The 27,912-nt window shown below is 45.9% G+C and overlaps 1 protein-coding gene across 1 annotated transcript in view; it reads right to left on the minus strand.

The window, feature by feature from the left end:
* DERL1 (derlin 1) overlaps nt 1-27,912 on the minus strand; it is a 64,238-nt gene that overhangs the window by 17,490 nt on the left and 18,836 nt on the right. Inside the window, exons 3-7 of the mRNA XM_030218661.1 lie at nt 23,164-23,228; nt 21,153-21,179; nt 12,333-12,428; nt 7,116-7,168; nt 2,181-2,291 (exon numbers count right to left, since the gene is read on the minus strand). Coding sequence (XP_030074521.1) covers nt 2,181-2,291; nt 7,116-7,168; nt 12,333-12,428; nt 21,153-21,179; nt 23,164-23,228 — 352 coding nt within the window. The remainder of the gene's footprint in view (nt 1-2,180; nt 2,292-7,115; nt 7,169-12,332; nt 12,429-21,152; nt 21,180-23,163; nt 23,229-27,912) is intronic.

Consider the following 27,912-nt stretch of genomic DNA (forward strand, 5'->3'; position numbering starts at 1 on the left):
ACTGAGCTCCTTGTCTTTCCACCCAAACCCTCTTCTCCTCTTCCCCCACTTTCTGTCTCTGTTGACAACGCCCTCATCCTCCCCGTCTCTTCAGTCCGCAATCTCGGAGTCATTTTTGACTCCTCCCTCTCCTTCTCTGCCCATATCCAGCAGACAGCTAAGACCTGTCGCTTCTTCCTCTATAATATTAGCAAAATTCGCCCATTCCTCTCTGAACAGACCACCCGAACCCTCGTCCACTCGCTCGTTACCTCTCGTCTTGACTATTGCAACCTTCTCCTCGCTGGCCTCCCGCTTAGCCACCTATCCCCCCTTCAATCTGTCCAAAATTCCGCCGCACGTCTTATCTACTGTGTGAACCGATACTCTCATATCACCCCTCTCCTCAAGTCGCTTCACTGGCTCCCGATCCGCTACCGTATACAGTTCAAGCTTCTCCTATTGACCTTCAAGTGCACTCAATCTGCCCCATTACCTCTCTACCCTCCTCTCCCCATATGTTCCCACCCGTAACCTCCGCTCTCAGGACAATTCACTCCTTTCTGTACTCTTCTCCACCACCGCTAACTCCAGACTCCGCCCCATCTGCCTCGCATCACCTTATGCCTGGAACAGACTTCCTGAGCCCATACGCCATGCGCCCTCGCTGCCCATTTTCAAGTCCTTACTCAAGGCCCATCTCTTCTCCCTTGCTTTTGGTGCCTAACCACCTTCCCATTCCCGATACCTACACTGACTACATAGTTTTTACCTTTAGATTGTAAGCTCTCTTGAGCAGGGACTGTCCTTCCCCATGTTTAAACTTGTACAGCGCTGCGTAACCCTGGCAGCGCTATAGAAATGCTAAGTAGTAGTAGTAAGCGGGAGGCCAGCGAGGAGAAGGTTGCAATAGTCAAGACGAGAGGTAACGAGCGAGTGGACGAGGGTTCGGGTGGTCTGTTCAGAGAGGAATGGGCGAATTTTGCTAATATTATAGAGGAAGAAGCGACAGGTCTTAGCTGTCTGCTGGATATGGGCAGAGAAGGAGAGGGAGGAATCAAAGATGACTCCGAGATTGCGTGCTGAAGAGACGGGGAGGATGAGGGTGTTGTCAACAGAGACGGAAAGTGGGGGAAGCAGGGTAGAAGTCCACAGACCAATCCCCACCACCTGACCAAGGACTCAACCTATGAACAGAGAGGAAAGGGCCTCTCCAAGCTCAAGCAGGGTAGAAGTCCACAGACTAATCTCCGCCATCTAACCAAGGACTCAACCAATGAACTACATACAGCATGCACCATCTCCTGAAGGCAGAAATATACACACAAGTTTCAGGCTCTATCACTCCTTATACTGGTGATGTCACTGGAAAGTTTAGCTTCTTTGCCTCCATCTGTTGGGAGGGTGGCATAAAACATGTTGGTCAGGATTTGTCTACAGGGTGAAAAGCAATATTTAAATTACTGGCGCAAATGAAACGGGCGCTAGCACGGTTTTCCTCCCGAACCACCTCCCCTCCCCCTCCCTCTCCCTACTCACCCCTTCGGCGTTGTGAAGGCACTGACCGCCATTGTTGCGGACCTTGTCAACGCACGCCACCTTCAATCTGCTGAGTCGTTGGTTGTGAAGCCACTGACACCATTGCTCCGCCCTCGACGTCATCATGTTTGACGCGAGGGCGGGGCCCCAACACAGTGATTTCGGTGGCTTCGCCACCACGAACCCTTCGAACCGGAAGGAAGTGCCCGGAGGACCTGACAGTGACGTCAGTGTCCTCAGAACCTTGAGGGTGAGTTTTATTATATAGGATGTGTACTTGGGTTCAACAGTCATACTTGGAAATACACAGATTTTCTTCTCAGTCTGCCCCTGAAAGCCAGTAAGAGAAAGAATAGAAGACAATGGGCAAGCTACCAGGGGTGTGATTTTGGGCCCAGCTAAGATCTGCAGAATTGTATTTAATTCTATTTTGGGGGGAAAGGGAAGGAGCTATAAGCTCCAGGAGGAGCGTACTGCTTTACTGAAAACAATTGGCTTAAAAGCAAGGTTAGTATGTTCTTCAGGCAAGTGGTGGTGTTTGTTTGTTTTTTACAGACACATTTATTGTTCGATATTAGCATTTTATAAAATATAAGTAAAAGTTCTGAAAAGTCAATTGGTTTTAAACTCTTTAACCATTAAATAAAAAAAAAGCCACTTACAGAAACTCAGGTGTGTGCAGAAAACTCCGTCCTCCCAAGTCTAACGGGTATTTGAACATTAAGAAGAAGTACAGATGACCAACCAAATTTCCTATCAGCTCATTGATAATTCTGCAAGTAAAGCATGCATGTTAAAAAAAAAATTTTTGCACTTTATTTAATAATCACTAGGACTGTAAAATAACTATAGATCCTGCCTCAACAAAACATTTTACACCCATGTGGTTCTTCAGGAATTCTCAATAAAAGGCTTCCTGGAGAGGCTTCAAATATCCATTCTGTGTTGTCAAGTGATTCCTATAACCACCAGGATTAGTATAAGCTGACAACACTAAGGGCCCTGTTTACTAAGGTGTGTTAGTGTTTTTAACGTGCCTACAATTAGCATGAGCGCTAACCGTGTAGGCCCCTATAGGGATATTGTAGGTGTGTACACTGTTAACACGCATTAAAAATGCTAATGCACCTATAACTCAGCTTAGTAAACAGGGCCCTAAAGCAGTTTCTGCAGGTGGGAGAAAATGGATACCAACATTCTAATAAAGGAAACAGATGGCATTGGATAGCAGTTTTCAACTCGGATCCTCACAGGCTGCATAGCTCTGTTTTGCTTTTTTTTTTTTTTTTTTTAATATACATTTTATTGAGCACTGTATAACAATTAACAATAACAATTAGTACATTACTTTTCACTGGCATGCATTTTCAGAACTTCAAATAGCATTTTTTTAAAAACCTATTGCTTACATTATTCCCCACTTGCTCCCCTTGTCTTAGATTTTACCTCACGTTTCTATTCTCTTACTCGTGTACTGTCATTTAATGGCATTGTCTATTGATATTTTTGTTTGTAAACCACTTTGCTATGTATACCAGGAAAGGTGGTATATCAAGTTTAATAAACCATATTAACAGACTCCACGACCCAAACATATTCATTTATACCCTTCACCCACCCTTTTCTCACCCTCCACACCTAATTCTCACTAGATGCTCATTTACTGTTCCTGCTACTCATACTTCACTTGCAGAATAACCTCTATTTTTCTACTTAATAAAGCAAACCATTTGACCAGTGCAGCAAAAGGAGAAGCTGCACAGCCACACATCAAGCTGCTTCTGCCTTCTCTGCTGTCTTAGTCTCCAGCTGTTCCTTTAAGCCACATGGCTGTACTGAGGCCCAAGACAGCAGAGGAGGAAGCCACAGCAGACCGATGTGTGACTGTGCAGCTCCTCCTCTTGCCACACTGGAGGGAGGGAGGCGCTAGAGACGGAGGAGGATGCCTGGGGAAAAAAAAAAAAGGTGGATGTGGTGGGGGGCTGATGAAGGTATGTTCAGTTATGTATGCCCAAAGCTATGGAATTTTATCCTACTTCACTAACAGTAGTTAGCATGCTAGGAATCAATTAAAATAAAGCTTACAGGGGTCCTCTTATTAAGGTGCGCTGAAAAATGGGCTGTGCTAGTATAGGCGCGTGTTTTGGGCACATGAATATCCATTTTTCAGCGCACGTGTAAAAAAGGCCTTTTATAAAAGTTTTTGCCGAAAATGGACGTGCGGCAAAATAAAAATTGGCACACATCCATTTTGGGTGTGAGACCTTACTGCCAGCCATTGACTTAGTGGTAAGGTCTCTCGCGTTAACCCTGCGGTAATCGCCTACGTGCAACAAGTTGGAGCTACTGCCTGATTTTCACCATGCACAAGAAAATAAATATTTTCTGGCACACGGCAAAAATAAAATTACCACACAGGCCACACGGTAGCCGAGCAGTAACAACAAATTGACACGTGTTGGGTGCACGTAGGCACCTATGCAGCCTAGTAAAAGAACCCCCCCAGTTTCTTCTTTCTTAATAATATTTTTGAGTATAAGATAATAATGTAGTTACACCTTCTGAAGTAAGACAGTACATAGGTTTTTCTTTCTACTTTAAATATGGTTAAAGGAAATTGATTGTATCTCATTTTGAGATATATTTGTATGAGGCAAGTAATCAAATGAGTGTAAATATTGCTTTTGCAAAAATTGTTTGCACGGACTAGCGTTCCAGCATATGCACTGGATATGTGCACATACATCTTTGGGTGCAGACAATTTCTTTTATGCACAATATAGCCGTCTCTAGCACTGACCTGTGTATACATGCATCTGGAATGCTCTCATGTTGGCACACATTTTTTGCATAGTATTTTCTTATTGAATTGGGTGCAAAATACATGGGGAACCCTGCTTTGAGCTTTAGTACAAAGCCCTAATGCACGGCTTTCTGAACTGACCTCTAATTTAGTGTTTCTGTTACTAAGCTGCAATATGTGTTTAACGCAACAAAAATAGCTTAACAAGGGACATGCTAAAGCGTCCCGCATTAGTTTAGAAATGTGTGCATGCTAATTGCACGGTAATTCATTTTTCCAAGGGACATGTCAGGCGCAGAGTGTTCCTCTACTAACAAGTAAGCGCATCTATATTACAGCCCTTACTGTCTCCTAAACAGATGATGGTAACATTAGCACATGGTCATTAATGAAAATAGAAAAAAAGGCTTTTTACGGCCAAGGTAAAAATAGCCTTAGCATGCAGGAAAGACCTACATAAGGATACACTAACGCCAATTCTTACTGCTGCTTAGTAAAAAGGACTCCTTGCAGTATAAGGTAAAATTATGTCTTACCTGATACTTTTCTTTCCTTCAGTCATACCAGACCAGTCCAGACTAATGGGTTATGTCCATCCACCAGCGGAAGGAGACAGAGAAAACAAATAGTTCCAAGAACTTCACCCTTAAGGGCATTGTACAGTTTGGAATGTTAAGCATTTCGAATAGCCAAGCAATGGTGCCCATAAGATGCAATCGGCAACAACGAAACCAGCTGTTAATGCAGGAAAGGCGGCAAAACTCAAATGACAAACAGGAAAACGTCTGAGGCAGGAGTCGAGAGACTCTGTAGAGCAGGAGACGGAAATCAAAAGAAATAACCATACCACGATAGGGAGGGCATCTGGACTTGTCTGGCATGACTAAAGGGGGAAAAAAGAAATCAGATAAGACATAATTTTACCTTCCTTGTCATCTATACCAGACCAGTCCAGACTAACGGGATGTAGCAAAGCAATGCTCCCAGTTGGGCGGGACTTTCAAACCCAGCTCGCCTTGAAGAAGAAAACATCACGTCAACAAGGTATAGGCGAACAGTCGAAATCCCACAAAACCGCAAGAAAACCGGTCAGGGCCCTAAACCAATGCACCAAGGGCAATGTCTGACAAAAGCAAAAAAACACTCCACTGCAGCCGGCAAACAGCCCTGCGAGGCCGAGCCAGAGAGCACACCACCCGGACAGGTTACTAACAATGTCAGAGTATCTAGCTTGGCCCCCGCCCCAGAAGTCAAACGAATGTCAGAGAAGGGTGCTATCCAAGACACAAACGTTCCTCTGGAAAGGAAAATAGCCCTACAAAAAAAAAAAAAAAAGAGGATCCACAGAAGGTGGACAACTTACCCTTAAAGGGGAACGCCAGAAGTGCTGCAAAACGGAGGTCGCTAGGAGGCCTCACACAAGGAAGCCAAAGATGAAGACAGTCGCAGGAATTCAAAATGAATCTGCCGCACCTAGCGCAGTATTTTGATAACTGCTTTGAGGAGTCATCCCAAAAAAAAAAAAAAAAAAAAAAGCTGCCCTGCACTTGGCACAGACACCACGGAAGATGAGCAGTCCTCTTGGAACCAATGCTTCTTGGATACTGGCAGAGCTGATGTCCTGGAGCTCCTGGCACCATGCTTTGTGAGAATCACCTTCGCTTCATGCACAACATTGGGGACCCTCAATGCTGATGTCAAATCCTGGCGTGTCCGGTCTCAAGTCCGATGATACCTGGTCCGACAGGGCCCTATTGTCGCCCAATGCAGCTCCATCAGCCATGAGGACCGATGCCTCCAATGTTGATGGACCGAATTTAGAAGCATCAAAAGCTTGCTTGCACTGGGCCTCACAACTCTCTTGGGTTCTTTTCTGCACTTCGAATATATACAGTTAGAGACTTTATAGTTACGTCCAAGACACAACAAGTACCAACTGTGAGTGTCACAGAGATGATCTTGCCATACCAAGAACACTTAAAACCACTAGGAGTTTTAAGGGATATCAGAGCCGGTGGTGGGAGGTGGGGTGGTGGTTGGGAGGCGGGGCTAGTTCTGGGCAGACTTCTACGATCTGTGCCCTGAAAAAGCCAAAGATACATACCTGTAGCAGGTGTTCTCCGAGGACAGCAGGCTGATTGTTCTCACGACTGGGTTGACATCCACGGCAGCCCCCACCAGAGAGGAAAACTTGCACCGAGAGACGGCAAAAACACAACTGCTCTGCTCTGTGGAAAAGACTGCTGGTCTCATGCAATCGAATCAGGCAGGAGGCAACCATGCCTGTGCGATTTGGTGTGGCCAAAGGCTTCAGTAATTTCTAGAATGCTGCACAGCATATCTGTGCCAGGGCTCCACTGGAGTGGAGGAGTGGCCTAGTGGTTAGGGTGGTGGACTTTGGTCCTGGGGAACTAAGAAACTGAGTTCGATTCCCACTTCAGGGACAGGCAGCTTGTGACTCTGGGCAAGTCACTTAACCCTCCATTGCCCCATGTAAGCCGCATTGAGCTTGCCATGAGTGGGAAAGCGCAGGGTACAAATGTAACAAAAAAAAACAAAAAAAAATCATATGACATCACCCAAAACCTATATATGATAAGTAGTGTCCTGCTTGCCCTCAGAGAAGTAAGTATAACAATTGGTTTTAGAGGTTACCTAGTTAAAACATTTTGAAGAGAACATGAACATCTTACAGATTGCACTGCTGAAGTCCAAGTCCACTTTCCATTCATATAAATTCCACATAGAAAATAATCATCCCCATTTAGAATTGTAATCAATGACAAATACTTACACGCCACCAATAACGAAGTTGAATCCAAGAATGACCCAAGGTAGATAGCAAGCCTAACAGAAAATGCAGAAAACATCAAAATCTGTTATTACGAGGGGCTGTATTATCAATGTGTCTCACCCTTGTACCAAAATTTAAAGATAAACAATTTATATATATATATATATATATATATATATATATATATATATATATATATATATATATTCTCTGAAGGTGACAGTTTAGAAGTCACACACATGGATCACATGACTATGCTTAGCACAAAAAAAATGATTCTTGAGTTTTCTGGAAAAGCATAAAAACTTGGTATTGGGGAAAATGTTGATCTTTAAGAATCAGAGAGGAAGATGACAGCACCTGAAGTGGCTTATCAGTGGAAAGGATGGAACCTGGACATCTTTGGGATGGATATAAAGGATGGCAGGAAAGGGATGTAGGCGGTTTGTTTATAATAAATGTATATGGCTACCTATGTCAAATTAAAAAAAAAAAAAAACACCTCAACCAGGTCAATCTGGTCTTTTTCTGCCATCATTACTAGGTTACACTTAGTTCTGTTAAGATTATGTGGTACTAAAACCATTTTCAAGTAATGCTGTTTCCAAAAAAAGGTGCAGAATCTGAAAGTCATATCCAGAGAGTACTGAGGCATGCATTCAAATTTCTTAGCTCTTTTTATGGAAAGATAACTGGGGAATGTTGAACCCCGCAGCAGACAACACACTATACTGAAAAGGAGGTGCCAAAGTGGAGTCAGCAAGATGTTCAATGCTTAAATATGGCAATTCTACTATTCGATTTCAAGAAGAATGCCAAAAGCAATGCAGGAGTCAACCTTATAAAAGGAGTGAAATCTTCCATAGTTCTTTGAAGATTACTGTACAGGCTGACCGAATTTCGGTTTCGGCACCAAAACCAGCCTGAAATCTGGGTTCAGTCATTCTTCAGTTTCAGCCAAAAATGCCAGTGAATTTTTGTAGGAAACCAACCCCCCCCCCCCCCCCAACACGACCACTATTTTTTCACGGAGAGAGTAGTGGATGCTTGGAATGCCCTCCCGCGGGAGGTGGTAGAAATGAAAACGGTAACAGAATTCAAACACGCGTGGGATAAACATAAAGGAATCCTGTTCAGAAGGAATGGATCCTAAGGAGCTTAGCCGAGATTGGGTGGCAGAGCCGGTGGCAGGAGGCAGGGATAGTGCTGGGCAGACTTACACGGTCTGTGCCAGAGCCGGTGGTGGGAGGCGGGGCAGACTTACACGGTCTGTGCCCTGAAAAGGACAGGTACAAATCAAGGTAAGGTATACACAAAAAGTATCACATATGAGTTTATCTTGTAGGGCAGACTGGATGGACCATGCAAGTCTTTTTCTGCTGTCATTTACTATGTTACTATGTTACTCACTGCCTACCCCCAACACCACACCCCGACTACAACCTTTCCGCCCTCCCACCACCCAAATGCCCTCTCCAGGCCTACCTTTAAATGTCTAGGTGGTCTAGTGGCCTCATGTAAGCTAGAGCAATCTCCAGTCACTCTTGCCCCTGCCAGTTCCTCAGTCAGTCAAAATGGCTGCTGCAGGAAGTCTCATCAGCCATTTTGACTGAGGAACTGGCAGGGGCAAGAGCAACTGGGGATTGTTACTGCGTGGAAGAGGCTACTTGACCACCAGGACATTTAAAGGTAGGCCCAGAAAGGGTCTTCATGCACTGGCTGGGGGGGGGGGGGGGGGGGGAGGAGAGAGCGTTTGGCCCAGCAGGACTCACTCTCTCTGCAAGGAAGTCAGGAATGATGGCCTGGGAGGACCTGTTCTCTCTGCTGGGGAAGGGGAGGGCATCATTTTCTGTTCCAGACAAAAAAAAAAAAAAAAAGAGTAGCAAATTTCAGCTGTTGATTGAGTTTCAGTCATAGTCTAGTTAAAAGCTCCAGAATGGATAATTAGAGACCACTGTGGCATTGTGTTCCTGCAAGATATAGCTCAATTTGAGACATGGCCTCGTAACAGCATGGACTCTCACTCATGTCTGGCTCTCAACCTCAGCAAGAAGCATAATCTCTCTACTCCAGACCTGCCAAGTCTCCTGCATTCTCACGCCAAAGCGTGAAACTCTCCCGCTGAGACACGGCGTCTCCCCCTTCCACCCGGTATTAATTTCCTGGCCACTGCTGCTTCTCCTCTTCAGCAGCAGCGGCCATGACCAAAAAATAACAAAGCAAGCGCAGGGCCACAGGCAGCATTCAAGCATGGACTGTCGGCTCTGCAACCGCTCCTTTCTCCTCTCTCTGCCCCTGGAGGAGCAGGAAGTCAACATCGACTTCCTGCTCCACTCTGGGGACAGAGAGAGGAGCAGCTGCAGCGCCGACAGCCCATGCTTGAAAGCTGCCTGCGGCCCCGCGCTCGCTTTTTAAATTTTTTTTTGTTAGCTCTTTTTTTTTTTTTTGTAACGGCCACTGCTGCTCAACAGGAGAAGCAGCAGTGGCCAGGAAATTATTATCAGGTGCCAGGGGGAGCGGGAGGCAGGTAGAATGGAGAGAGTGAGAAGATGGGGAGAGAAGGAGGGGACATGGAGAAGGGCTGAAGAGAGAAGCTGCTGAAGATGGGGAGAAAGGGGGGATCCTGTCTGACAGCAGAAAGAGGGAAGACGCTGGAAGGAAGGGTAGGGAGAGAAACAGGACATTGAAGGATGGGGGAGAGAGAGAGAGACACTGGATTGAAAGAAGAGGATAGAGAAAGACACTGGATGGAAGGATGTGGAGAGGGGGGTAGACGTTGGATGGATAAGGAGAGAAAGAGGGAAGACGGATGGAAGGATGGGGAGAGAAAGAGGGAAGACACTGGACAGAAGAATAGGGAGAGAAAGAGGGAAGTTGGATAAAAGGATGCAGAGAGAAAGGGGAGAGACTGAAAGGATGTGGAGAGAGAGAGAGGAGACACTGAACAGAAAAGGGTAGAGAGATAGACACACTGGATAGAAGGAGGGGGAGAGAGAGACACACTAGATGGAAGGATCAGGAGAGAGGGTAGATGGGTGGAAGAATGGGGAGAGAAAGAGAAGACGCTGGATGGAAGGGTAGGGAGAAAAAGGAGACGTTGGATGGAAGGATGCAGAAAGAAAGAGGGAGACACTGAAAGGATGGGGAGAGAAGGAGGGGAGCGCTGGATAGAAAGGGGGAGAGGACAGAGTAGTTTAAGACTGGAGAATAAGAGGAAGGGGCATGTGGAGAACAAGGGTGAGGAAAAGAGGAAAAGCCATAGGTAGATGAAGTAAAAAGAAGGAAATTAAAGAATGGATAGTAAGAATGAATTAAATCTGGACAGAGAGAGAGGCAGAAAAATACTGAAGAAAAAGAAAAAGGACAGAAAATGATGAATGGACAGGAATGGACAGGAAACCCTAGCAAGAGAGTTAAGAGAAGACGAAGGAAAGCAGAATCAAGAGACTGGGAGCAACACAATTAGAAAAAGTAAATGGCCAAACAACAACGGTAAAGAAAATTACTTTATCCTAAATTAAAAATAAAATTGTGTGTTAGCTGTGTTAATAAAGTTTAATAAATGCAAATAAAACACAAAATAGAAAATAAGGTGATACCTTCACTGATTTTAATACATTTTTGATTAGCTTTCAGAGACCAACGCTTCCTTCCTCAGGTCAGGAGAGGATACCATAACAGCATTATACTGACCTGAGGCAGGAGGTTTTGGCCTCTGAAAGTTAACTGAAAAGGGCATTAGGCTATTAAACAAAATATTTTCTGAAATGGCCGCAGGATTGAGGTGTACCGGGGGTGGAGCCAATGCAAAGTGGGGTGGGGCTAAGGGCGTGTACTAAAATCTCCCTCTCAAAAATTGGGACCCCTTGGCAGCTCTGCGACTCCCAGATCTATTATCTGAGAAGCCAGAGGGTAAGTGCCTCTCTGGCACAGCCTGGTGACCAGCAATCAATACAGCTCTATGATCCTTGAGTCAAGTCTTCAACAACAGCTTCAAGATATGATCTTTAGCTTACATGCAAGGGGCTATCCTTTGGGTCTGAACTACTCTGGACAACATCTCCATGCAGACGTTACAGCAAGAAGCATCATGACCTCATCTCATATGCTTATGGCAAACATTTTAATAGCTGGTACTCTTCGGTTAATAGCATGGACAGAAACAATCTGTTGGCCTACTTTTTGGACAATAAGAAAAGCAACTGCAAAATCAAAACAAAGTGTTCCTCCTCACAAAGATGATCTGAAGAAAAAAAAAATTGTATCAGACAAGCTGATGCAGAAATCGCACTAAATAAGCAGCAGAATGACAGGAGAAAAATAACTTTAAGAAGTGCCTCAAATCTACCCAAGGCCTAGGTATTCACTCCCAGTCACTGCCATCAACAGAAGGTTTTCAGCATATCCCTAATGAATATGCATGAAGACTTGCATGCAATGGAGGGAAGATGCATATTTATTAGGGATATGCTGAAAACGTGACCTGTTGGTGGCCTTCGAGGACTGGGAATGACTACCACTATCAAAGCTCATCTAGGCTAATGGTTTTCAACCCTTTCCTCAGGGACTTCCCAGACAGTCAGGTCTTCTTGGTATACAAATCTCTCATATGCATATTCATTGTGGATATCCTGAAATCTGAATGGTCAAGTGGTCCCTGAGGACTGGGTTAAAAACCACTGAACTAGGCAGTGGTTTAGGCAAAGAACCTGAAGAAAAAGACAGCTTTGAACTGTTGTGCTAAGCCACAGAAGCAAAGACATCTAACGGTCTTGATGGACAAAATGAACTGAAGGAAACATCGGGCCCCTGGCAACATGAAAACTCATATATGATCAGCAAAGATTTTACACCTAACCAAATACCATGGAAAACAATCCTGACATTCTGTGCCAAGCAAGGCCATGTTGCACATACACGCGACTACTGTAAACTGCTCGTCTTCCAAGAATCAGCAACTGCAGTAATTCATGGAACAAAATGTATAAACTAGGCAGTATTTAGGCACATTTACAGTAGAATTCGTCTTACATTTGCATCAAATGCTGATACGTTCTATAAAAGATTATAATTCTTTAAAGAAACAGTCGTATGCATTAGACAGTTCATTTAAAATACTATTTACCTAGCACTAGCTTTCACATAAGACATACACAGCCCCCAGTTTTAAACTACAGCAGCACAGTTAATGAACAGTACTGTAGGTATATACCTTACCTTAAATCTTGTTCCAAACCAAAAGGATACAATCATGTCTCTATTCAGCTGAGCCCAGACATATAGCACCGACATGATAAGAGGAATCATAAGCAACTGCAAAACAAGGTTCAAAATGAGGTCTCACAAAAGGTCCAATATCACTCAGCATAAGTCCACAATATATCTAACATTGACCTTATTCGAGGGAAAAAAAAAAAAAAAGTAAATCTGCCTAACCTTTAAGTGAGCAAAGATTTTCCTGTGCTTCCTTTTACCTGCATTGGAGAACTCAGCTCACATATGTGATCAGAGTTTTTATCTCAGTCTGGAAAAAACACTGGACATAGGTCTAAATTATACATTGTCAATCGCTACAACTATCCTTGGTAAAACAGTTATAACTCCCCCACAGAATTGTTTGGTTCAGTTGTGGTGCTGCAAATCTCAAGGCTGGCTTCTACTATCTAGGCAAACCATTAATGCCATGGATCCCATGGGAGGAATTTCAGTCATCACACAATGGTGTACCAGGGAAACACCACCAAAGGTGAGGGAACAAAGACACCACTACAGGAAGTCGCAGGGATAAACAGATGAGAAGGGTGTCAGATGGCACTTCCAACCCACAATCAAAAATATGTAAAGTCCAATATAGTAAAAAGTTTTATTGTAGTAAATACACCTCTGAGACTTGATAAGGTGCTGTGTTGCAGCATTTCCACCTTCATCAGGAGTCTGTGGGTGAGAAGCGTTCAATTTATCTAGTATCAAACAAAAACACCTTATGGCTCTAAGCAAGGGCACCTTTCGGAGGAACCTGTAGTCTCTGGCTCCTACAAGGGGGTTGCTGCTACAACAGCTAAGCTAGCTCAAAAAAGAGGCAGAGGATTACAAAATTGAGACCAAAAGCCTGGGTGGCTGCAAGTGAAGGCTCATTTTTTTCTCATGACCCCAGTGGAGGCCAGTTCAAATAAGGAGGAAACTGTTGGAGCAAATGAAAGTGGGGAAAGTAAAAGGAGCATGGCAAAATGTTGGAGATCTGCAGCTCTCACCCAGTTGCCACAGCTAAGTGGTGCTTTGTGGGATGCGTATTATTTGAGTAAGCTGCCAGCTCAGAGACATGGCAGTCACAGCTTTTGACAGAATTTGGGAGCCTTTTCTGGCATGGTACCACAGCACTAAGCCTTAGCATCATCAATCATGACTTCTCATGTTGTTCTTTTGATATGTTTCCACTAATCCACATTGGACTGATGTTGTATTTTGCTCTTATCTTATCTGGGATGTTCTGGGGGGAAGGGGGGTACCAGAGATATCACTGGGAGGTTATTTTATGTAATAAGTTGCAGAATCCTACATTTGGTTCTGCTATTTCTTTGATAATGAAAATAATTAAAAGTTTAAAACATTTTTCTACAAAACTACTCAAGGTACAGTACTTAACTGCAATAGAAACATGATGAAATGGGTTCCTATGTATAAAGAAATGTACACAGAACAAACAGCTGCTGAAGTCAGAGAGAAATTAGAACTGGATAACTAAACCCCCCCTCCCCCGTTTTACTAAGCCGGACGGCAATGTCAACACAGCCCATTCAAATAAATCAAGGACTGCTTTATGGAGCAGCTGGTTCAGGAGCCAACAAGAGAAGGAACAATTCTAGACCTAGTCATTAGTGAAGCAAATGATCTGGTGCAGGAGGTAATGGTGCTGGGGACTCTTGATAAGAGTGATCATAACATGATCAGATTTGATATAAGCTCTGGAGTAAGTACACACAGGAATTCCAATACATTAGCATTTTACTTTCAAAAAGGAGACTATGATAAAATAAGAACGATGGGGGGGTGGAACTTAGAGGAGCAGTTGCGAAGGTCAAAAATTTACATCAGGTGTGGATGCTATTCAAAAATACCATCCTGGAAGCTCTGGTCAACTATTTTCCGTGTACTAAAAAAGGAGGAATGAAGACCAAACGACAGCCGGCATGGTTAAAAAGTGAGGTGAAGGAAGCTAATAGAGCTAAAAGAAAATCCTTCAGAAAATGGAAGGATCTGACTGAAAATAATAGGAAACTGCATAAAGAATGGCAAGTCAAATGCAAAAGTGCTGATAAGGAAGGCAAAGAGAGACTTTGGAAAGAAGACTGTTTGAGGCAAAACATATAGTAAAAACTTTTTTAGGTAAAAGCAAGAAGCAGGGAAAAGAATCGGTTGGACCGCTAGATGACCGAGAGGTAAAAGGGGCACTCAGGGAAGACAAGGCCATAACAGAGAAATTAAATGAATTCTTTGCTTTGGCCTTCACCAAGAAAGATATGGGAGAGATATTGGTGACAGAAATGGTATTCAAAGCTGACGAGTCATAGAAACTGAGTTACATCTCTGTAAATCTGGAAGATGTATTAAGGCAATTTGACAAACTAAAGAATAGCAAATTGCCAGGACCAGATGGTATACATCCTAGAGTATTGATAGAATTGAAAAATGAACTTGTAGAACTATTGTTAGAAATATGTAATTTATCTTTAAAATCAAGTATGGTACCGGAAGATTGGAGGGTGGCCAATAAACGCCGATTTTTAAAAAGGGTTTCAGAAGAGATCCGAAAAATTATAGACCGGTGAGCCTGACATCGGTGCTGGGCAAAATGGTAGAGACTATTATAAAGAACAAAATTACAGAATATATTTGAAAGCATGAATTAATGAGACAAAGCCAACATGGATTTAGTGAAGGGAAATCTTGCTTCACCAATCTACTACATTTCTTTGAAGGAGTGAACAAACATGTGGATAAAGGTGAACCAGTTGATATTGTGTATCTGGATTTTCAAAAAGCATTTGACAAACTACCTCATGAAAGACTCCAGAGGAAACCGCCACCTGAAGCTAAACATGGCCAAAACCGAGCTCCTCGTCTTTCCACCCAAACCCACCTCTCCTCTTCCTCCACTCTCTATCTCAGTTGATAACACCCTCATCCTCCCCATCCCATCTGCCCGCAACCTCGGAGTCATCTTCGACTCCTCCCTCTCCTTCTCTGCCCATATCCAACAGACTGCCAAGACCTGTCGCTTCTTCCTCTTCAACATCAGCAAAATTTGCCCTTTCCTATCTGAGCACACCACACGAACTCTCGTCCAAGCTCTCATTACCTCTCGCCTTGACTACTGCAACTTGCTCCTCACCGGCCTCCCACTTAGCCATCTATCCCCCCTTCAATCCGTCCAGAACGCTGCCGCACGTCTTATATTCCGCCAGAACCGATATACTCACATCACCCCTCTCCTCAAGTCACTTCACTGGCTTCCGATCAGATACCGCATTCAATTCAAGATTCTCCTCCTTACCTACAAATGCACCCGGTCTACTGCTCCTCACTACCTCTCTACCCTCATCTCCCCCTATGTTCCCGCCCGTAACCTCCGCTCCCAGGACAAATCCCTCCTTTCAGTTCCCTTCTCCACCACTGCCAACTCCAGGCTCCGTTCATTCTGCCTTGCCTCACCCTATGCCTGGAACAATCTTCCTCAACCCCTACGCCAAGCCCCCTCCCTACCCATCTTCAAATCTCTGCTTAAAGCTCACCTTTTCAATGCTGCTTTCGGCACCTAACCTTCCGTGAAATATAGTATGCCCTATTAGTCGGACTCTACACTTGTCCTTGACTGGACACTTGTCTCTAGACTGTACACCTGTCTTTTAGATTGTAAGCTCCTTGAGCAGGGACTGTCCTTCTATGTTTGAATTGTACAGCGCTGCATAACCCTGGTAGCGCTTTAGAAATGTTAAATAGTAGTAGTAGTAGTAGTAAATTGGAAAGTCATGGGATAGGAGGTAATGTTCTATTGTGGATTAAAACTGGTTAAAGGATAGGAAACAGGGAGTAGGGTTAAATGGTAAGTATTCTCAATGGAGAATGGTAGATAGTGGGTTTACACAGGGGTCTGTGTTGGGACCGCTGCTTTTTAACATATAGCGAAGATACTTACCTGTAGCAGGTATTCTCCGAGGCCAGCAGGCTGATTATGCTCACATGTGGGTCGTCGTCCACGTCGGCCCAGGAATCGGCATTTTGCAAATGCAAAAACAAATAAGTTTTGCCAGAGTCTTATGGCATGCATGCAGCACGAACCACGCATGCGCGGACTGACTTCCCACCGCGCGAGCGCATACGTCACTTAAATCAAACAGCATAACAAATTACATCTCCAAAGGGGAGGAGGGAGGGTTGTGAGAATAATCAGCCTGCTGTCTTCGGAGAATACCTGCTTACAGGTATCTTCGCTTTCTCCGAGGACAAGCAAGCTGCTTATTCTCACGTGGGGTATCCCTAGCATCCAAGCTCACTCAAAACAATGAATATTGGTCAACTGGGCCTCGCAACGGCGAGGACATAACATAGGTTAACCATATACAGCTAACTAAGAGTGCAACCAGGAACAGAATAAAAAAAAAGGCCTGGGGGGGTAGAGTTGGATTCTAAGCCTCAAACAGAGTCTGCAGCACTGCAGCAGACTGTCCAAACCGACTGTCGCGTTGGGTATCCTGCTGAAGGCAGTAGTGAGATGTGAATGTGTGGACTGATGACCACGTTGAAGCCTTGCAAATCTCTTCAATGGAGGCTAAGTGAGCAAACCGACATAGCCATGGCTCTAAGTGAGCCACCGACACAGCCATGGCTCTAACATGAGCCGTGACATGACCCTCCAGAGTCAGTCCAGCTTGGGCATAAGTGAAGGAAATGCAATCTGCTAGCCAATTGTAGATTGTGCATTTTCCGATGGCGAGTCCCCTCCTGTAAGGGTCGAAAGAAACAAAACAACTGGGCAGACTGTCTGAAGGGCTTCGTCTGCTCCACGTAAAAGGCCAATGCTCTCTTGCAGTCCAAGGTGTGCAAGCTGCTTTTGCCACGGTGGGCATGAGGACAGGGGAAAAATGTTGGCAAGACAACTGACTGGTTCAGATGGAACTCCGACACCACCTTCGGCAGGACACTTACTGAGGCTATGCTTAGCTGGAGCCAGTCAAAAGCTCGTCCCTTGCTTTTGCTGGGGAGTAGCAGGGGCCTTAGGCGCACACTGTTGACGAGAACGAGCACTCTGGGACCGAGTCTGGGTAGGCTGCCGGGAATCCGGAGTGTACCTATGCCTAGCATAGGAATAGGGAGTGCTCCTCTTCCCCCCCCCCCCCCCAAAAAAAAATACCTCCTAGGTGAGGAGGTTGTCGCAGAAGGCACCCAGCAGGAGAGAGAATCCATAGCATCATTATGCTTCTTGATCTGATCAACAAGATCCTCTACTTTCTCACCAAAAAGATTGTCCCCTCGGCAAGGTACATCCGCCATCCACTGCTGGACAGAATGATCCAGGTCAGAGACACGCAGCCATGACAGTCTGCTCATCACTACACCTTGTACGATTCTGGATGCCACATCAAAAGAGTTGTAAGCGCCCCTGGCCAGGAATTTACGACACGCCTTCTGCTGCCTGACCACCTGGCGAAAAGGCTCAGCCTGCTCCGGAGGGAGGGCATCGACCAAGCTAGACAGTTGCCTCACCGAGTTCTGCAAGTGTACACTCATGAAGAGCTGGTAGGACTGGATACGGGCAGCAAGCAAAGCAGCCTGATACGTCTTCCTCCCAAAAGAATCCAAGGTCCTAAATTCTCTGCCTGAGAGCGCCGAGGCATAGCCCCTAGTACTCTTGGCTCTTTTGAGGGCTGAGTCCACCACCATGGAATTGTGGGGTAGCTGAGACCTCATCAACTCAGGTTCCCCATGGATCCGATACTGGGAATCAGCTTTCTTCAGATCACGGGACCAGAGGGAATGACCAGTTCCGCATAAGGACTTCCTTCAGTACCCTATGTAGAGGAGCCATCACAGCCTCCTTAGGTGGAGAAGGATAGTCCAGGATCTTGAGCATCTCAGCCCTGGGCTCATCCTCAACCTCCATAGGGAATGGAATAGCCGCAGCCATTTCCGGGGCAAAATATGTGAAGGAAAGATTCTCAGGAGGAGACAGTCTCCTTTCAGGCGGAGGGGAAGGTTCAGAGGGAATCCCATAAGACTCATTAGAAGAAAAGTATCTGGAATAGCCCTCTGACTCCCACGAATGCTCCTCTTCAGTATCGGATAATACCTCTCTTAGGGAACTCCGAGACTGAGCCTGCCTCGAAGCCGAGGATCGACATCCTCGATGGTGATGTCGAGAGGCTGACGCCCACATGGACTGCAGCAAAGCTTACTCCACCGACGTCGAAGGGGAGTCTACCTGGATGGCAGCCGACACTGAGGACGGAGACCTCACCGCAGGCAAAGGGCCCGATGCTGCTGTAGCAGATGGTATGGAAGGTGCAAGCACCCTCGACACCGAAGCAGACTGGCGCAGCAGTCCTTACAGAAGCTCTGGAAGCAGGGACCGGATGCGCTCGTCAAGAACCCCCCATTGGAGAAGGCTGCGGGGTCGGTGGAACAACCGGTGGCAGAATCTGCTGAGGTTCAGGTGCAGGTACCAGACTGCTAAGAGACCGTCGCATTGGCACCTCCTGAATAGAGGGGGAGCGGTTCTCTCGACGCCAACGCTTCCCAGGTGCCAAATCCCTCGATGCCCCGGAGCTCCCGGCATCGCGTGTAGAAGGAGATCGATGACTGTGCTTCTTCGTCTTTACTCGATGCCTATCAGAGACTCCTCAGTACCGACGAGAACAACATGGAATCCTCAAGTCTCCTTGGGGTGGGGTCCGACGATGGTCGGTCCCGGGGGGGAATGCATAGCAGGAGGCCTCGAGGAAGGTGGAGACCCACTCGATGCCTCACTGCTCCCAGCGCGAGTTGGTCTCTCAGCAGCCATTACCTCTGCTCCTGACGTCAATGCCTCCCTCGATGTCGACGCCACTGACCTCAGTACCAATGTCGAAGGACTAGACCGAGTCCCAAAATTTTTCTTGAGCTACCTGGGTCCGTTTCTTCATACGAAGACACAGACTACAAGCAGCTGGGCTGTGGTCAGGCCCGAGGCACTGGATACACCAGGAATGGGTATTGGTACCTGAGATGGTCCAGTTGCACTGAGTACAACGTTTGAAGCCGCTGGGTGTCTTCAATGACATGGAAGGAAAAATGGCCTTGGCAAAATCAAAAGACGCGATTGTGCCAAAATGAAAGGGGCACAAAAAGGGAGAGAAACCCGACCGCACGGCCTAAAAACCGATCATGCCGAAAACAAAGATAACTTAGAAACAGGAGAAAAAGACCAAGGAAACAAAATATAAGGATAAACATTTTTTGTTTGTTGTTTTGTTTTTTGTTTTTTTAACAAACCAATGCTAGCAAGTGAAAAATTCACGAAAAAAGGAAGACTCCTTTCCTGGGCCTCAACGAGGAGCACAGGAGAAACCTGCCGCACATAAGTCGCAGAAAAAGAAAAATTAAGCTATGAGCTTGTGCGGCGGGAAGGCAGTGCACACTGCACATGCGCCAGAAGACTGGCAAAACTTTTTTGTTTTTGCTATTGCAAAATGCCAATTCCCAGGCCGATGCGGACATTGACCCACATGTGAGAATAAGCAGCCTGCTTGTCCTCGGAGAATTATAAATGATCTAGATATGGGAATAGCTAGTGAGGTAATAAAATTTGCAGACGACACAAAGTTATTCAATTGGAAGAGGATTGTGAAAAATTACAAGATGACCTTACGAGATTGGGAGACTGGGCATCAAAATGGCAGAAGTTTAATGTGAGCAAGCACAAGATGATAAATGTGGGAAAGAGGAACCCAAACTATAGCTACATGATGCAAGATTCTGCATTAGGAGTCACCGACCAGAAAAAGGATCTAGGTGTGATCGTTGATACGTTGAAACCCTCTGCTCAGTGTGCTGCAGCGGCAAAGAAAGCAAATAGAATGTTAGGTATTATTAAGAAAGGAATGTAAAATAAAAACGAGGATGTTATAATGCCTTTGTATCGCTCCATGGTGTGACTGCACCCTGAATACTGTGTGCAATTCTGGTCACCGCATCTCAAAAAAGATATAGTGGAATTACAAAAGGTACAGAGAAGGGCAACGAAATTGATAGGGGATGGGACGATTTCCCTATGAGAAAAGGCTGAAAGAGCTATGGCTCTTCAGCTTTGAGAAAAAACGGCTGAGGAGATATATGATAAAGATATATAAAATAATGAGTGGAGGAGGTGGTAATGGCTCAGATCAGTTGCTATTTGGAAGAGAATGAAAGAGTGGAATGGGTAGAAGTGAATCGCTTGTTTACTCTTTCCAAAATACTAGGACTAGGGGGCACGCAATGAAGCTAAAAAGTAGTAAATTTAAAACGAATTGGAGAAAATATTTCTTCACTCAGCATGTAATTAAACTATGGAATTGTTGCCACAGAATGTAGTAAAAAGCAGTTAGTTTAGCAGGGTTTAAAAAAAAGTTTGGATAGCTTCCTAAAAGAAAAGTCCATAAGCCATTATTAAAATGGACTTGGGAAAATCCATTGCTTTTTTCTAGGATAAGCGACATAAAATGTATTGTACTGTTAGGGGATCTTGCCAGGCACTTGTAACCTGGTTTGGCCACTGTTTGAAACAGGATACTGGGCTTGATGAACCTTTGGTCTGCCCCAGTATGGTAACACTTATCTAAGTGAATAAGCTGTGTCGGCATTAGTGCACGGCTTAGTAAACAGGGGGAAAATGACTCAAGTGTCCAAATAATTATTGTCCACTATGAAACTCTTAGAATGAAAGCTTGAAACAATGTCATACAAAAAGTGCTGCACACAAGGAGCTCCTTTCTTTTATAAACATCTTTGATTCCAAAAACTTACCTGCATGTCCATTATCAAGCCTGTTATCTACAAAAAGCATTGTTAAAGAAAGTCTAATGGTAGGAGAGAGATGATTTTTATAGATTCTCTTTTGCTTTTAGGTGTTTTAGCAATTAAAAAGGTAAGTTACAAAACTTAAATACATAAAGCTGTTTTCTAGATAAATGCAAGTTATTTTCAAAAACTCCATCCAACATAAGGAATTTATTATTATTAGTTTTTTTAAAATTTGGATACTTCACCGATAAATGCCATTTAGTGCAAAATTTCACACATCCTACAGCTATCTACAAAGGCAGTTTGTTTCCAGTATTAACTCATAAAAAAGAAAAAAACATATATACTTATCAGGTTTTGGAACTCACCTCTTCAATTCCTTTGCCCTCCACAGTACAATCCAATTTATGACACCTCACCACCTTCTCTATTTCAATTTATCACCCATCTTAAAATCGTTCACTATTGATAGATCTCATCTAATATAATAATTTGCTCCTGCAACGTTCCAATGTCTCTCACTGCATTCGTAACCATCTCCTGACGTCACTCTCCCGCAGTAGAAGCCTGCTTGCCTGACGTCAGGAAATGTTACTACTCGAAGCAGGTAGGCGGGAAGCGCCTGACCAAAAGAACTGAGAGAGGGCTGAGACGTTGATCTCCTTCAAGCTGCAAGACGCCCCCCTCCCCTTCAAGCTGCAGGACGCCCCCCCTCCCTCCCTCCACTCCCCCCCCCCCCCGCCTCCCTCCTTCGAAGTACAAGCAGGACCTGTCCTCCGGCAGCCCCTCGTCTTCCTGCGTGCTGGCTCTAATTTAAAAATTACCTCAGGGTCCGGCGTCATCATTGAAGGCGAGCGGCGCTTCACACCGCCTTCCCATCTGTCTACGCTCTGCCTCTGGTCCCGCCCTCATTTCCTTTTTCCGAAAGGGCGGGACCAGAGGCAGAGCGTAGACAGATGGGAAGGCGGTGTGAAGCGCCGCTCGCCTTCAATGATGACGCCGGACCCTGAGGTAACAATTTTTAAATTAGAGCCAGCACGCAGGAAGGCGAGGGGCTGCCGGAGGACAGGTCCTGCTTGCACTTCGAGGGAGGGAGGCGGGGCATCCTGCAGCTTGAAGGGGAGGGGGCCTGGAACTCAGAAGAGATGGAGGGAGGGGGGCTGGAACTCGGACGACAGACAGGGAGGGAGGGAGGGAGGTGGGCATGGAACCTTGTTAGCGCCCGTTTCATTCCTCTACGAAACAGGCCTCTTTTACTAGTTAGTATATAAGTTGCACATGATTATGTAAATAGAGCGCTAGTATGGCTCAAACTTTTGTATTGGTTTAAAGTGGAAAAACAGGGCAGGGCAAACTATCACAGCAGTCCCCATGGGCACAGAGTACAGCAATGCCTATACTTATGTGCCTCCAAGATCTTTCATGTCTTCTGCCTCTGTCTCCTATAATCTCCTGACTTTCTCTGGAAATCTCCTACCCTACATGCTCTAGATACTAACTTGCTGCTTTTGTGGTTGTTGCTGTTCACTCTCTCTCTCTACAGTCACTTTTTTCCTAGCCTCCTATGCAGTTGTGTCCAAAAGAACTACAATTCAATCATCATTAGTTCCTTCACAACCAGTGTTCTTTCCTTTATTATCTCCCCTTCCTCCAGCTCTACTCTATACTTTTTTTTAGGGTCTTGTGAATTTTCAATTCTCTCTTGTACCCCCAAACTTCACTCCTACCTAGTCTACCTAAGACCCACACCTCATCCAGGCATATCAAATTTCTCTTTCCTCCTTCTCAGCCCTCTCTATACGCCATTCACTCAATCCTCACAATACTTCGTCTTTAGTACTCCCATTCATATACTCTCTGCTTAAGACTTTTCTGGCACACTATTTCTCCTCTATGAAGGGAGACAGACCACATGGTTTTAAATTTTGCTGTAGAAACAAAAACAGGGGACATCCCAAACTGAAAAGAAATAAGAGTATGCCAACAATGCTCAAATGAAGAGGTCAAAGGATACAACAATGCAAATCCAATTGAAGAGAAGCATAAACATATAATCTGCAGGCCTTCCATCAAAAGCACCTGAAACAAACAACAGACATCAATGCACAGTTTGACATATCATAGATCTAGTAACTGCACCATGGCACCCCAGATTTTTTTCCGAAATAGTTGTTAATGCCAACAGCATCTTAAAAACAAGTCGTTTTCCAGTTGGTGCCAATAAGTTTCACACTGGTCTCAGTTTCACCAAGAGCAAGATGGGAAGATGGAGTGGGTAACAATCAAAGACTGAAGGCTCCGGGGCCATGACAGGTGAAACAAAGGGGCAACTGGCTCTCGAGCAGCTGCTGGGGAGGAAGGGAGATGTAGTTTTCTAGCATTCTAAACAGCATACTTGGGAAAGGGTGGGCTGCTTGGATAGTGCTCTTGCTAGCACCTTGCTAAAGGCATGATTTATTATGACTTTTCCCATTCCCCTCCCCCCCAGACACCTGTTTAGTAAAGCAGGCCATAAAAGGAGATGTGGGAAGATCTCAGAGGCAAAACACCCACCGTCCCCACTGAAATTGAATAGCTGTGACTATCAGTGGGATAAAGGGCAGGAAAGAAGTTAAAAAGAGCTCTCAGTTGCTAGCTCCTAGATCTGAAAAAAAAATTTGCATCATTGATAAGAAAAAAAAATACAGTTATACTTGATGCAAGTGCCACAGGAAATCCAGAACTGCAGTCCCAAGACCCACAAACAGGTATAGTTTTTAGATTATCTTCAGTGGGTATTCATTAAAACATTTGCAGTAGGACTGCTGCGGTTGTCCGGGTCTTGTAGCCATAGCTACCAGTTCCATCAAACCGAGTTCTAACATTCACTTTCTCTACTGGTGCATCCCTACTCAAACTCCTTCTCATACCTTTGAAAAATTGTATTGGATTGTACTATTTGTTCAAGGATAAAATCTCTTCCTTTGATTTTAAATGTCATCTTATATAGCATCATCTATAGTCAGTGCTTTTTTTGTAGGCCAACCTTAAGGGCAGGGTCACTATATATATATATATGGCTCCACCCCTACAGTAGCCACACCCATTTTATCAGCCATGAAGCATATAAAAAGGCATCATTGAAAATAGTACACCAGTCCCTAAGTCCAACAAAAAACCCCATAAGAATGACCATAAACTAAGGGAAAATTAGGTTCTTAACATGATAATTTTCTTTCCTTTAGTCATAGCAGATGAAGCCATTATGTATGGGTTGTGTCCATCAACCAGCAGGGGGAGATAGAGAGCACTCAACTTTTCACAGTGCCTCATGGCCAGCTAGCTCCACTGCCTCTTCAGTATTTGAAGCTTCCAAAGCAGTATGGCAAACCGCAATGGGAATAACATGAACTTTCCTCACAGCGAACAATGGCCCCCTTCACAAGGGCATAAACTCAAAACAAGGAGGGAATGAACTCATCCTCCTGGAGGGAATAAACTCGTCCTCCCAAAACATGAAATGGAGGGAATGAACTCATCCTCCTATCACTGTAACAAGAATCCTAAAGACTGTTTTCAGACTCCCCAAGGAAGGAATATAACTTTAGGAAACAAGAACAGCACCTAAAATCAGATTCACTGCAATAGAGACAATCATACAGGGAGGGCTCATGGCTTCAACTGCTATGACTAAAGGAAAGAAAATTATCATGGTAAGAACCTAATTTTCCCTTCCTTGTCATCAAGCAGATGAAGCAATTACGTATGGGATGTAACAAAGCAATCCCTAAATAGGGTGGGAACAAGCCACACCACGCGCTAGCACCTGTGCTCCAAAACGCGCATCCCTCCTGGCAGCCACATCCAGCCTGTAATGTCAGGCGAAAGAGAGCTTAGAAGCCCATGTTGCAGCACTGCAAATCTCATGAAGAGATAGTGCTCTAGTTTCTGCCCAGGAAGAGGAAATCACTCTTGTGGAATGTGCCTTAAAGGCTTCAGGCGGAGCCCAGCCAGACAGCAGATATGCTGAAAAGATAGCTTCTTTGAGCCAACGGGCAATAGTGGCTTTAGACGCTGAAGACCCTCTGCGAGGACCTGCAAACAGCACAAAAAGATGATCAGAGATCCTGAAAGAATATGTAATTCGCAGATATTGCAACAGAGTCCTGCGCACATCCAAAAGGTGCAACTGCCCAAATGAACCTGGAACCTCCTCCTCAACAAAGGAGGGAAGAAAAACAGGCTGGTTTAGGTGAAACGCTGAAACCACCTTAGGCATGAAGGAAGGCACGGTCCGAACCGTGACCCCTGACTCTGAGAATTGCAGAAAAGGGTCTCTATAGGACAGCGCCTGGAGCTCCGACACTCGTCTCGCCGAGGTAATGGCCACTAAAAAGATGGCCTTCAGTGTCAAATCTTTCTCTGAAGCACGCCGACGCGGTTCAAAGGGAGCCCCCTGAAGGGCCTTCAATACTAACCCCAGGTTCCAAGCTGGACAAGGTGCCCGCATGGGAGGACGGAGCCGCACTCCTCTAAGAAACCGTGCCACATCTGGATGAGCAGCTAAGGACACGCCTTCAACCCTGCCACACAGGGAAACCAATGCTGCCACTTGCACCCGCAAGGAATTATAGGCCAAGCCTTTGTGTACACCATCCTGCATAAAGTCCAAAATCAGCGAGACAGGAGCCCGCAACGGAGAAAGCGCTCTTGAAACACACCAGACTTCAAACTGGCGCCAAATCCTGGATTAAGCCACGGACGTGGAGCGCTTACGGGCCTGCAGGAGAGTGGAAATTACCTTATTTGAGTAGCCTTTATCTCTCAATTGCGCCCTCTCAATCGCCATGCCATAAGACCAAAGCGGCAGGCGTCCTCCATGGCCACCAGACCCTGTGACAACAGGTGCGGAACCAGAGGTAACGGAAAGGGAGCCTCCAACAGCATCTGTTGGAGGTCCACATACCAAGGCCTCCTGGACCAATCCGGGGCGACGAGCACCACTTCTCCTGGATGCAGCCGAATCCGCAGGAGCACTCGCCCTATCAAGGGCCACGGAGGGAAGACATACGGCAAGCCCAGGGGCCAGGGTTGAGCCAAGGCATCCAACCCGGCAGAGTGAGGATCCCTCCGTCTGCTGAAGAAGCACGGGACTTTGGCATTGGAACTGGTCGCCATAAGATCCATCACTGGCTTGCCCCATTTGGCACATATCTGCAGAAATACATCGTCTGCTAGTTCCCACTCCGCTGGATCGATCTGATGCCTGCTTAGATAGTCGGCTTGCATGTTGCTCTGACCTGCAATGTGAGCTGCTGACAGGGACTGTAGATGCAGCTCGGCCCAGTGGCAAATTTGTTCGGCCTGCGCGGCTAGAGCTCTGACCTGAGTGCCGCCTTGTCGATTTATGTAGGCCACTGCTGTCATGTTGTCCGACATCACCCGGACAGCCAATCCTTTCAGGGTCACTTGAAAGGCCAGAAGAGCCAGAAACACCGCTTTCAACTCCAGGCGGTTGATAGACCACTCCGACTCGTCGGGTGTCCACAGACCCTGGGCATGTTTCCCCTGGCAATGTGCGCCCCAGCCCTTCAGGCTGGCATCTGTCACCACTAGGCACCAATCGGGGAGCGCCAGTGGCATTCCCCGCCGCAACATGCTGTCCGAGAGCCACCACTCCATACTGAGGCGGGCCGCAGAGAGCCAAGAAAGTCTGCACTGATAATCCTGAGATACTGGAGACCATTGTTGAAGTAGAGAATACTGTAGAGGTCTCAGGTGCGCTCTCGCCCATGGCACCACTTCCAAGGTGGCCGTCATCGATCCCAACAGCTGGACAATGTCCCAAGCTCGCGGGCGGGGCATCTTCAGGAGCAGACGGACCTGATTCTGAAGCTTGCACCGCCTTTGCTCGGGAAGAAACACATAGCCCGAGGCTGTGTGAAACCTGGCCCCCAAATATTCTAGAGATTGCGAGGGGGTCAGGTAACTTTTGGCCACATTTGACGACCCAGCCCAGAGATTGAAGGACTGAAACCACTCTGGCTGTAGCTGGACGACTCTCTTTTTCTGAGTCTGCTCTGATGAGCCACTCGTCTAGGTACGGGTGAACCCGGACACCCTCTCGCCTGAGAAAGGCAGCTACTACCACCATTACCTTGGAGAAGGCTCGGGGAGTTGTGGCAAGGCCAAAAGGCAAGGCCCGAAACTGGAAATGTTTTCCCAACACCGCAAACTGCAGAAACTTCTGGTGCGGGGGCCAAATTGGTATGTGCAAGTAAGCTTCTTTCAGGTCCAGAGACGTGAGAAACTCTCCTGGCTGTACCACCGCAATGACGGAGCGCAAGGTTTCCATGTGAAAATGCCGCACTCTTAAGGACTTGTTTAGCTCTTTTAAGTCCAGGATCGGGCGAAAAGACCCGCCTTTTCGTGGCACCACAAAGTAAATGCAGTAGCGGCCCAGACCTTGTTCGGCGGGAGGCACCGGGGTCACAGCCCCTATCTGGCACAGACTGTGCAAAGTCTCCTCTACCGCCGCCCGTTTGGCGGCAGAACCGCATCGGGACTCCACAAACACGTCTCTCACCGGGGCATTGAATTCTATTCGGTATCAGTCTCTGATCAGGTCCAAGACCCACTGATCTGCGGAGATTTTGGCCCACTCCTCGAAAAAGAGGGAAAGTCTTCCTCCGATGACAGGAAACGAGGAGGGGGCCGGCGCACCATCATTGAGAGGGTCGCCCCTGAACTCCAGGCCTTGAACCGGCAGCTGCGGTACGTTTGT

Source organism: Microcaecilia unicolor, chromosome 1, assembly GCF_901765095.1.
Source record: "Microcaecilia unicolor chromosome 1, aMicUni1.1, whole genome shotgun sequence".
Lineage (NCBI taxonomy): Eukaryota > Metazoa > Chordata > Amphibia > Gymnophiona > Siphonopidae > Microcaecilia > Microcaecilia unicolor.